General features: G+C 39.6%; 1 protein-coding gene across 1 annotated transcript in view; it reads left to right on the forward strand.

Annotated features, from left to right (window-relative positions):
* STXBP6 (syntaxin binding protein 6) overlaps positions 1 to 12,256 on the forward strand; it is a 265,295-nt gene that overhangs the window by 64,127 nt on the left and 188,912 nt on the right. The window contains exon 2 of the mRNA XM_024769184.1: positions 6,211 to 6,399. Within this exon, the coding sequence (XP_024624952.1) occupies positions 6,246 to 6,399 (154 nt within the window). The 5' untranslated portion in view covers positions 6,211 to 6,245. The remainder of the gene's footprint in view (positions 1 to 6,210; positions 6,400 to 12,256) is intronic.

Here is a 12,256-nt window from a genome sequence, read left to right on the forward strand (position 1 = left end):
ATTCCCCGGTTCCTTGTCAAGGTAATTGTGTTTCTCTTTCAGGACATGAGGCATGGAGTAGAAACAGTTGAATACAGGTATACCTGAAGCATATTTACCCTTTAGAGTATTTACCTTGGACAGTATAGAGGGACAGTGGTAGCAAGGTGGGAGCGGTACTAGAACCCTTTTAGGAGGCATCCAGATCTTTCAAACCAGGGACGATGGGGATCCGAATTAAGGGAGAGGATGTGAGGATGAAGAGGATCTGGTGGTGCCCAGAAATATTAAATTGGATCTACAGAACTTGGTCATTGGTTAGTTGTTATGGGGACTTGGAGGGTTGGAGAGACAAGACTGAGTCTAAATTAACTCTTAGTGGAAATGCTCACTTGCCAGCTAGACACATGGATTTAAAACCAGGAAGGCAGTGGGATCTGGGTGCACGATTAGGGTCATCCAATTAAAGGCGAGAGTCAAGTTGTATTTGTAGAATTTCGGAAACAAAGTGGCAATGTAGAGAAGTCCTATCTTAGAGAATAACCTTATTTCTAAGTTACTTGAGGTCACCTCACTAGAGTTCCCATGCACTAGTTAGAGACCAGCTGATTCTCCCCAAAAGTGTTCTGGGATGATATCCTGTTGGCTGTTAACTTGCAGAATTCTGAAACTTGATATCGGCTGGTTTTGAGTGCATCTACCTCAGGGTTGAGTCATAGTAACTAGTTTAAGAGGGTGACGTCTAAAACCAGGCATTCTGGTTACTTGCTGGCAATGGGAATATAATCGTCATACAGTCCAGATTACTTGTGTTGGCATAGCCAGTGCTATACCATGATCAGAAGATTGCATGTGAAGCGTGGCAACTGTTATCTAATAATATTAAGCGAAATAAATGGCGCCTCTGTTTCACCAGAGGCGGCGCTTACCTCTCAGGTGAGAAATAAATAAGCCCTGTCACCCCCACCGCCTTAGACCCACCTGCAGGATGGTGAGTGCACCACCACAGGTCATCTGCGGTTTTAATGAGTTCCTACCACTCCTCCTTGTCTCTTGACCACAGAGGACACGTGTCAGTTCAAGTACTGGAAATGGAAAATGTTAGTGTTGGAATGCAAAAACAGCTTACCTCTCTACCCCTTAACTTACGTACTTCATCTGCCTCCTCCGTGAGGTCCTTGGAGTTTACAACTCCTCCTGGAGAGGAGGATAGTAGGTGCAGGGCCATCTCACTACCATAACAGTGTGCTGACAAAAGTGGTTATGGGTTAGATGGCTTAAAGGGAGAAGAAGATAGATGAAAAAGCTTGAGGGAGAGGAAAGCTAACTGTGATTAGTTTCCAAAACTACCACTTAAGGCAGCCTGCTGCTTTGACTTGCAAATCATATTGTAGGTTGGTTTCTTGGATGGGAAAGCTTTGTAATTATAGCCTTTAGAAGCTGTGGACCAGGAAGAGAGAAAGCTTCCATGGGTTGTAGGGGAGGAAAAATAGTTTTCCCTTTACTCTTCTGAGTTCTTAGCTGAGACCCCTGTAATAAAAGACAGATTAACAAGAGAAAACCAATCAGAAGTTTATTAACATGTATACATTGTGTATACATGGGAGATACCCCGGGAAAAATGAATAATTCCCAAGGTGGCTTAGAATTCAGGATTAAATACCATATTATTAGGGAAGGGGGATGGGGTGTAGACCTCTTAGGGGAGAGAAAAAGATTTTTAGAGAAGATGAATGGGCCCTTACAAGACTAGATAGGAGGTGTGACAGTTTGTGACAGAGTGTGTCTGAGTGTGGTGTCGACTTCTAGTCTACTGTCCTGTGACAAGAATCAGTCTTTGGTGGATGAAACTCCTGGAGAGGGGATTTATAACAACTGAGTTCCTTTTGGAGGATCTGTCTTTAGACAGATAAAGGGAATTCAGAGAAAGCCTGTCCCTACATTTGCTGTTTTTCAGATACCTTTGGCTCAAAACAATCAATATACTAAAGCAGAATATTTCGGGGCGGCATGTCCTGCTCCCCTTCAGGGGGATGTAGGTTGGAGTAACTGTGGTCAGTGGTGTACCACCGCTGTGCATTCATCTTGTTTTCCTTACAAAGAGGTCCAGCTGTGGGCTGGACATTGATTTACCAGTAGGAAGATCTAAGACCTGAGAAATCTGCTTGGTTGAAAGGAGAGAAAAAGTCCTGTACATTCTCTTCCTGTATTCTCTCCTGAGAATACACTCCTTTCCGTCCCCACAGTTCCTCCTTAGTTAGGCTGTCAGCTTTTCACTTAGATGTCAGGATGGCTGCAGTTAGAGAGGTGTTTAAACTACAGATGCCAAGATTCTTATTTGGTGGGGGTAAAGGAGGGGCCCAGGGGTCTGCATTTTTGAAAAGCTCTCCTTGCCGAGTTCAGATGTGCAGTCAGGTTTGGGAGACACTCATAGATTATTTCCATGAAGCTACATTAGCACCCCTTTTATGTTCTGATTCTTTCTCTTCTAATCCACTGTCCATTCCCATTTCCAGGTGGCATCAGAAACATACACGCGTGCTCCCAGGCTTGTTAGTATCCTTGGCCTGGACAAAAACTTTAGACAATTTCCCATAAAAATGAGCCTGATTGGGCTTCCCTGGTGGCGCATGGTTGAGAGTCCGCCTGCTGATGCAGGGGACGCGGGTTCGTGCCCCGGTCCGGGAAGATCCCACATGCCGCGGAGCGGCTGGGCCCGTGAGCCATGGCCGCTGAGCCTGCGTGTCCGGAGCCTGTGCTCCGCAACGGAAGAGGCCACAACAGTGACAGGCCCGCGTACAGCCAAAAAAAAAAGAGCCTGATAGTCTCTTGCGAGTGAGTTTCCTGAGGGTGAAACCTATAAATAGCTCATCCTGATAACACTTTATACAGAGCCCTCCATATGTTAAACTGTTTTTCCATATTTAGAGGGTTTCATACCCGTGAGTGAGAAAAGCAAAGCTTTGGTAAATAAAATCGAGTTTCTTTTTTACAAATACCTTCTGTTATGGATGGCTACATTTACTTAGTTTCTGCAATTTCAGAGGGTCTTTTATTTCTCATATCTTAGTAGGAGAGTTAATAAAAATTTTCCACTTTAAGCATTCATTATGATTCAGGCACCAGAATAAATGATTTGCATGCATTGTTTCGTCTAATTCTTTCAGTGCTTCCACGAATTAGGTGAGGCTTTCTCCATGTTGCAGTGAGTAAACCGAGGGTCTGAATTTTAAGAGATTTACCCACATACAGGTCTTCAGTTTTGGAAATAAGATTTGAAGCCAAGTTTGTCTGATTCCAAACTTGTGGTCGGTGAAGTTACTGGTTTTATTTTTCCTCTTTTTTTCTCTCTCTTGTTCTTGGATGCTGAATATCCATACCAAAAAAACAGCAAAAGGCCATTTCCATTTCTTACCAGTTTTTCAAAAGAAGAGCAAGATTTCCTGAAAATTTAGTAGCACATGCATGTTGTTCCTTTTCTTTTTTTTTCTCTGACAGATTTTGCATAATACAATGATAAATCTCTATTTCTTTTAACCACAAGTTTTGAAAAATGTGAATTTGAGTTGGAAAAGCAAAAGCCTTGTCACAGTTGGGAAGGCGCTGGTTAGAGAATGCCTGATGAGTTTGGGAAGATGACTTTCTTTCTACATTGTTTTTATCGGACGTTTGAAGCCACTGTGCTACCACTGGCTTTCTCTTTCATGTGTCCCCAAATGCTGAGAGGTGAGAGGCCTTGGGGCTAGAAAAGAACTAGTTTCTCTCTTTTTTTAAAAAAAAAGTCCCTGTAAATTATAACACCCTGCATAGCAAAGTCATGGGGTAAATCGCAGTGGGGGAAATTCTGTTTGCTAACTTCTAGGAAATCACAGGGTGTCAGTTAGAGGTCAGCACGTTGAGAAACTCCGTCATCATTTTGTACTCAGCTAGTAGGAAGAACCTGATTGCAATGATAAAATGGCATGATCTGAGCGCGTAGATCTGGGCATAGATCTATAATGTCTAGATAGAGGTATAGATAGATAATAAACACCAACACTATTTATTCTTTATTCTTGCTGCCACTAAGAAAACCTACTACAGAACTGAAACCACGAGAAATTTCTTTAACCAGGGGAAGGTTCTTTTTTAATATATCTCTTTCCTACCATGAGGTTACAGGTGTGGGACCAGTTACAGGTGGACAGCTGTGTGGGCGGCATTTGTGAATCTAGCATTGGGAAGGATGTTTCGCGGTCTTGCATCATAAATCATCTGGATGTAAGGGAAACCTTTGATGTAGTCAGTAGTCAACTCCTGGAGAGCAGGGAGCATATCTTAGTTATTTCTTATATCTCTATACTGAGCATTGAGGTGGCACGTAATAGGTGTTGGTTTACCAACTGGCTTGATTTTACGGTAGGTTGACCAGCTCTTTGAGCTACTGTTACCATATATAGCTGTGCTGTTGATCCCTCTGCAGGATCTCTGAATGCTCTGTACAGCCTGCATGACCAACCCATTGGCCTTCTCTGCACCTTTAGTTCTGATTTGTTATTTGCTTGAGCAAATGTTGGTTACTGCTTGAGACATAGACTCTGACTAGGCTGATGGAATAGGAAACATTTACTCAAGTTGCAGCTGAGTTTTTGGATGATAGAGGGTTAAAATTCAGATTGACCTTGAATATAAAGGACACAAATAAGCAGAATCAAGACCTTTAGGGAAGTACAACTTGGGAAAACTAAATATAACATGGGGACTGTGTATATGTAAATTTGAAGGGTGAGGGGGGACTCTTTGGGAGTCAGCAACACGATGCTTTATTTTCTTAATTATTGGGCACGCACTGCCAGTTAACCACAGGAGCATAACATGTGGGAACTGCTGGGTAACATTTCCAAAATACTTGGCATTAGTCAGACATTTTTTTAGAATTCTGTGTCCACTTTGGCTGAAGGAAACTGTGGAGAATTTGGCGAGGGTCCAGAGCATGGCAATGAGGGGCAGAGGAGCAATGGAAAATAGGACCCGTTGAAAGAGGCTAATAAATAAGGATTAATTACTTAGCCTGATCCAAAGCAGCTGAAGGGTGATTAAATTAATGGTCTTCTGTTGCATATATAGTTATTATGTGGAAGATGATATAATTATTTCTGCTATGAATAGAATTAGGGAAATGGGTTTACATTAGAGTTAAAGGAGATTTTGAAGTTGCATAAAGAACTCTTGACTTTAAAGATTTTTAGACAGTGGAAAGATCTCAGCTGGAAATGTGAAATCATGGTCCTTACAGGATGGGAATGGGGTGGGTGCCACTTGCCTGTTAGAGTCAGGTGCAGCTGGGATAGAGACTGACACACTTTCTAGATCTCATTTTGTGCTGCTCGTCTCACACTGCGTTTGTCATTTTCAGCGAGTAAATCTGTATTCTTTTTTTGTTTGAGTTTTTTCACAGTTATTACAAATGTAAAGGCCTTACTTTTAATGATTCTATGATGCATTTCAAGCAAGTGAGAGGTTAAACCACAAATTGAAAATTACTTCTTGTGTGAATCAACTTGCTGCTCATTCTTTTTTTTTTTTTATTTTAGTTGATTTACAGTGTTCTAGGTGTACAGCAAAGCGATCCAGTTACACATATATATGTATTTTCCATTATAGGGTCTTACAAGATATTGAATATAGTTCCCTGTGCTATAGAGTAGGTCCTTGTTTATCTAATTTTATATATAGTAGTGTGTTTCTGTTAATCCCAGATTTCCAATTTATCCCTCCCTACCCTTTCCCCTTTGGTAACCATAAGTTTGTTTTCTATGTCTATGAGTCTGTTTATGTTTTATAAATAAGTTCATTTATATCATTTATTGACATTCCACATATGTGATATCGTATGATATTTGTCCTTCTCTGACTTACTTCACATGGTATGATAATCTCTAGGTCCGTCCATATTGCTGCAAATGGCATTATTTCATTCTTTTTTATGGCTGAGTAGTATTCCATTATGTGTGTACACCACATCTTCTTTATCCATTCATCTATGGATAGACGTTTACATTGCTTCCATGTCTTGACTATTGTAAATAGTATTGCTGTGAACGTTGGGGTGCATGTATCTTTTTGAAATAGAGTTTTCATCTTTTCTGGCTGTTTGCCCAGGAGTGGGATTGCTGGTTCATATCTGCTGCTCATTCTTATACGAGCCCTTGTAATACTGCCAATTCCAGCTTGCCTTTTCTTTTTCTTTAGAAAACTCACTGCGTGCCCTGCTTGCTCGGTCAACAATGAGTGCCAAGTCTGCCATCAGCAAGGAAATTTTTGCACCTCTTGATGAAAGGATGCTGGGAGCTGTCCAAGTCAAGAGGAGGACAAAGAAAAAGATCCCTTTCTTGGCAACTGGAGGTCAAGGCGAATATTTAACTTACATCTGCCTGTCAGGTAATGGAAATCAGATATGAATATCATTAAAACAACTTCTGTTTTAAAGCCGTTAATTTAAAGGGGTCCAGGAGGGTTATAGCCCAAGGTTTGGATGCACCTGCCTTTCCATTCCTTTCCTGTTTCTCTGTTACCTTCTTTGATCCTTATTTGCTCGTGGCACCTTGGCTTTTGATAATGAAGTGCAATTTTAATGTCCTTTCAGTTTCACTAAGAGCATCTGTAAAGGGTTTGGCAAACACTTCTGTTTGTCCATACTTTTCCTTCCCTAGGGCCTTGACAGAAAGTGGGCTATCCTCTGAGATTTTTTTGTTTTAGAACACTTCCTGGTATTTGCATAATTGTTACTACCAGCAGCCTGAGTTTCATTGACTTTTCTTTTTCTTAAGAGTTGCCAATAATCAGTAATAGTTGGTCTCAAGATAAATATCGACACTGTATGGAATGTGAGAAAGTAGACTCAGCTCATAGATCACAGCTTTGCCTGACAGCTGTTCCTTGTCAGGAAGAGACATCTGTTCTATTAAGCTTAGAATTCTGTGGGATTACTTTTTTTCTCTTTCCGTTTGTGATTGTAGGATATCTGTGGGACTTACTGTGAATTCATACCAAGTGTTTTGAGATGAAATTTGGATAAGTTTTCCATGGAACTATGGGTGATGCTAACCTGAGCACCTGGAGCATTTGTAATATTTCTGATATTTCTTGTAACTGGGCAATGGAGGAATTAGGCTTACCGTAATTCATCTTTTTTTCAATTTTCTTCAGTTGTGGCTTGGGAATAAAACTTTATTTTTAGACCCATTTTTAGCTTTTTTTTTTTTTTTAAATTAAGCCTCAGATCATTTGTTTATCAGAATTTATTTCAAGGTGGAAATAGCTTTTTTTCCAGAAAGAACATGTAGAGATAATAATAGGACTGTATCTTAGTTTAAAATAAAATGGAAATATAACCCTTTGGTAAGAATGCCTTTTCAATGGTTAGAATGAGAATTGACCTTGAAATATTCGTCTCTCTTAAATCCCAAGTAACAGTTAGGTTAATAAGATTTGGTGACTGTTGGAAGACATTTGCATTCCTTTAGTGTGCTGAGCAATGCTTGCCATATAATAGGGGCTCAGTTAATATCTAAAGAAGTAGCCTTTCCTAATACCTTCCTAGTATTTTGTTAATGAGGTTCAGGTCTTAAAAATATTTCCACATCTTTAAATTTGAATTCTAGAGTTTTCGCTTATACCAATAATGAATAGAATGCATTAAAAGAAATTTTGTTTTGTATTTGGGCTGAGCTGAACATGGGATGAGCAGGGACACACACTATTCTAATTAACCTCCATTCTCTCAATGTTTCATTGAGATTTCTTGAAGACAGGCAGTTGCAGAAAAGGTGGATGAAGAAAAGGGCCGTTTTGTTTGCCTTTTAGGCACGTGTTATTGTCAGCCTCTTTCTGATCATGAGATCTGCAAGAGTGATATGGGGCCTCTAATTCCCTCTCCTGGTGAAAGAGCATGACCATTTCCCCTGCCATACGAGATAATGACCGGGGACTTACTGGATAACTGCATCTCCTTTACAAATCACCAAGACCTTCAGGTTTAAAGCCTGCGACTATGAGAATTACTTTTCTGTTGCATTCTAATGGAGGACAGTCTTGAGTTCTGAAAGTCTTCATCCTTTTCATGGGCTTGAATTTTGAGAGGATAGGTTGACAAAGCAGATCTGACATTTAAGCAGCTGATTTAATGGAAACTGGGGCAGGAGAAGGCCAGGCAACTTTGACACCCACAGTGTTTTTGCAGTTTGATTTTTCTTGTAATCGAGAAAGAAGCAGCCACCTTTATTTTCGAACTCATGAAAAGCGTAGAGGCCTATCAGTACATCTTTGATAAGATGTTGCTTTAATTAACAAGTAATTGATTAATTACGCACATATTTATTAAGTACTTTTTATGTGCTGAGCACTCTTGGTGCTGGGGGTTCAGTTAGGAGAAAAACTCATGAAGCTTACCTTGTTTGTTGGGGAAGGAGCAGTAGACATTAATATTTTATTCACTAAAATAAACATAATTATTAACTGGGAAATGGTTAAAGAGGAAAAATATAGTGATGTGAAAGCATGTGTGAGGAGGATTTGACCTGGTTGGGAGAACCCAGAGCTGCAAGAAAAGTAGGGCCTCACTGGTTCTGAAAAGAAATGGTGTGGGTGCAGGGAGCATTCCAGGCAGAGGAAGGGCGGCTTCTTTGAAAGATGAACTGGATTCTGAGTTCCTCCTTGTCTCCTGTTTAGTCTTTGTAGCTCAACTCACATAGGAGGCTGTGAAGTGAAAGCAGAGCCCTGGAATGACAGCTGTTCCTTCCTGCTATCAGTGTGAACCTCCTGTGCTTTCTGGGAGTCCGAACTCTTGTGGTTTGGATGATGAAAACCGGCTCTCCATTTTGAATAGGCAAAATTTGTCCAAATTAGGGCAGTGTCTGCAAATAATTTTTAACCACTTTTCAAACAGCATAAAGAGTTATATTCTTTTTTTAAAGAGAAGAGTATCAAAGCTTTAAAAGTTTGCCAACATATGCATGTAAGCATGGGTGTTTTATATATCCAGTATCTTTTAGTAATGATTCTTTGTGTGAATTTTTTTCCACCAGTATTTGGCAGAGTTTATAATCTGAGAGGGAGAGGCCTGTGATCATGAGACTTATTATTTTCAGAGCGGGTTGTATATTCCCTAGGGGAATCCAAAATGGTGCTGGAGCAAAGGAAATAAGATCTTTCTTGAGTTATTTAGCTATAATTGTGTAAGGAGAGAAATAACCTCTCCAATTCATCCATGGAGCTTTGGGATAGAATTTGATTGTTTCTCATTGGACTTCCTGGCTGGCTTCTTGAATGGTATGCAGATACTTACATACTGAGAGGCCTCTGTGATTAACATTCTTAAAGCATTGGTTTCCAGTTTCTCTTTTCAGCAATGGCTAAAATTAAAAAGGCTGACAATACCAAGTGTTGGCAGGCATGTGGAGCAATTTGAGCTCTCATACTTTGCTGGTGGGAATGTAAAAATGATAGAATTGCTTTGGTAAACAATTTGACAGTTGTTTATAAAGTCAAACTTGCATTTATATGACTCAACAAGTCTGTTCCTAGGCATTTACCCAAGAGAAATAAAAACATATGTCCACATAAAGACATGTACATAGAGTTTCATAACAGTTTTATTTATAATAACCAAAAATCAGAACTCAGATGTCCATCTATATGTGAGTGAATAAAATTATTTTTTTTAACTATGCAGTGGAATGCTACCTGGTTATTAAATGAACTACTAATACATGCAGCAACATGGATGGATCTCAAAAGCCTTGTGTTATGTGTGAAAAAAAATGGAAAAGATGGCATGATGTATGATTCTATTTATATGAAATTCTAGAATGGACAGAACTTAAGCTATAGTGACAGAAAGCCCATTGGTGGTTGCCAGGGGGTGGAGTTGGTGATTGATAGCAAAGGAGCATGAGGGGATTTCTTGCAGTGGTGTAAGGGTTCTATATGTTGATTGTGGTGGTGCTTACTTGGGTGTATCACAAGTAACCACCAACTCATCAAACTACACACTTAAAATGGGTGCATTTTATTACATGTAAATATATCTTGGTAAAATTGATTCTAAAAAATGTCTTACAGAATCACTTGTGGGATGATCATAAGAATTAATTAACCTTCTTAGTCTGCTCCATAAGATGGACAGAGGCTAGCCCTCTCCCTTAAAGGTATGAGAAGTTATCCTAGATGGCCTTTTGAGTCCTCAGACAGAAGCAGCTGTGTATCATGTAAACCTGTGTTTCCATCTATCTGATCTGTGTCTCCATAGTTCCTTATAGCACCCGGCACATTGCTGAGTATAGACACAATAGATGCTTAAATGGAAGATGCTATGTAAATGGATAGCTTACTAAATACCTGATGATAGTATGGACTTTATTTATAACTTAGAGCTGTTAACTCATTCAAACTGTAAAGCAAGCTCTGCCTACAACTATTTGTATAATCAGTTGCCCCCTCCATGAAATTTGGGTCTATAATACTACACTAGACACTGTCTGTGGAGAGTGTTTCTCTCTAAATAAGTGCACTTCTTACCTATCAAAAAAAAAAATACTACAGTAGAAGCATGCTAAGAAGTTAATATCAATTTGCTATTAGAGGCCAGTTACCTACTGAACATTCCATAATTTCCTGTTTAAAATCTATTTTCCTGATCTTGTTTTAATTCAGTATGCGTGATGTATAATGCTACCCTTCATATACGTAAATGGATAAAAATCTTTCATTGGCTGCTCCCCATAGAAGGAGCATGAAGAAACTTCAGTTTTTGCAATTAATACATTCTCTTACATAAACTTTAATTTTTGTGATTAAAACATTCTCTGTTCTTAAAACAGAGAATCTTAATCTTTTCAGAATGATTTTAGATTTGTAGAGAGCAAAATTTTATTATTAAAAAAAAAAGTTCTGGGCTTCCCTGGTGGTGCAGTGGTTGAGAGTCTGCCTGCCGATGCAGGGGACACAGGTTTGTGCCCCGGTCCGGGAAGATCCCACATGCCGCGGAGCGGCTGGGTCCGTGAGCCATGGCCGCTGAGCCTGCGCCTCCGGAGCCTGTGCTCCGCAATGCGAGAGGCCACAACAGTGAGAGGCCCGCGTACCGCAAAAAAAAAAAAAAAAAAAAAAGTTCTGAGTGATCTTTGATGAAACCATTTATGTAAATGGATCCCCATGGAAGGTAATGATGGGGATTAGGAGGCTAGGACTTGGCAATACTGTTCTTTATCTCCGTAGTTCCCAGTCCTGGGTGTTCCTTCGAATAACCTCTAGAATTTTATGGATGGCCTGGTTCCACCTAGGCCCTACTAATGCAGCACTAGGGGTAGTGGGGAAACTTACCTGTATCTTGAAAGTGTCATGCATGAGATACTGAAGCTAAGGTTGAGAAGTTTCACTATCTTGGGGAGTTATGCTCTGCGTTGTCTTATTGCTGTACTTGACATAATGATATATTTATGGTACTCAATTCTATCAAAAGAATACATCTTAGTCCTTTTCTTTTTGACTAGCCATGGTCAAAGCTCTGAATTTTTCTGGGCTTCGATTCAGTTGACAAGTTCAAAGCTCCTTTTAGGCCCTGAGGTTCTAGGATTCTGAACCCCCTTAGAAATTTTATAGCAAATTTCATACATAATCATATAGGGAGAAATTCAGGTTGTTAATAATCCAAATGGACATTCAAACCAATTATGAGGGTTTGAGGACATTTTTTATAGGTTGCTATTGGATTAGCGTAACCAAAGGTAATTGTCAGAGATCTGGCATAAGAAATTCTTTTTATCTACTTTCTAAAGTCAGACAGGATCTCATTACAAGGTCTATAAATATTAGAAGAGAGAGAAGGAAAAAATACAAGACAGATGAAATTTGACCTTGATAGAAATGGTTTATTCAGGAGTGGTGAGCTGACTTTCTAAGAGTTTTTCTCCAGGAAAAATGAAGAAATCCACAGTGAACTCAGAGATGGACAAAGGTATTAGTAGTGAAAGAAGAAATACAAAACAACTGTAATAATGATATATATGTTATTATACTTTGTTATAGAAGTAGTAAATATTGAAAATACCAATCTTTCAGATATTATGTAGAAGAAAATAAAAATCATCCTGTGTATGTTTTATTATTTGTTTTAATTCCAGTTAATCCTCACAACATCCCTATCCCTATCCCAATTGGGTGGTAGATTCTTTTCCCAGATAAAGGCACCAGTGTTCATCAGAGAGGTCGTGATGTCCCAGGGTCACCACTTTTGAAGTAA

This window comes from Neophocaena asiaeorientalis, unplaced genomic scaffold (assembly GCF_003031525.2).
Source record: "Neophocaena asiaeorientalis asiaeorientalis breed wild unplaced genomic scaffold, Neophocaena_asiaeorientalis_V1.1 scaffold144, whole genome shotgun sequence".
Taxonomy (NCBI): Eukaryota; Metazoa; Chordata; class Mammalia; order Artiodactyla; family Phocoenidae; genus Neophocaena; species Neophocaena asiaeorientalis.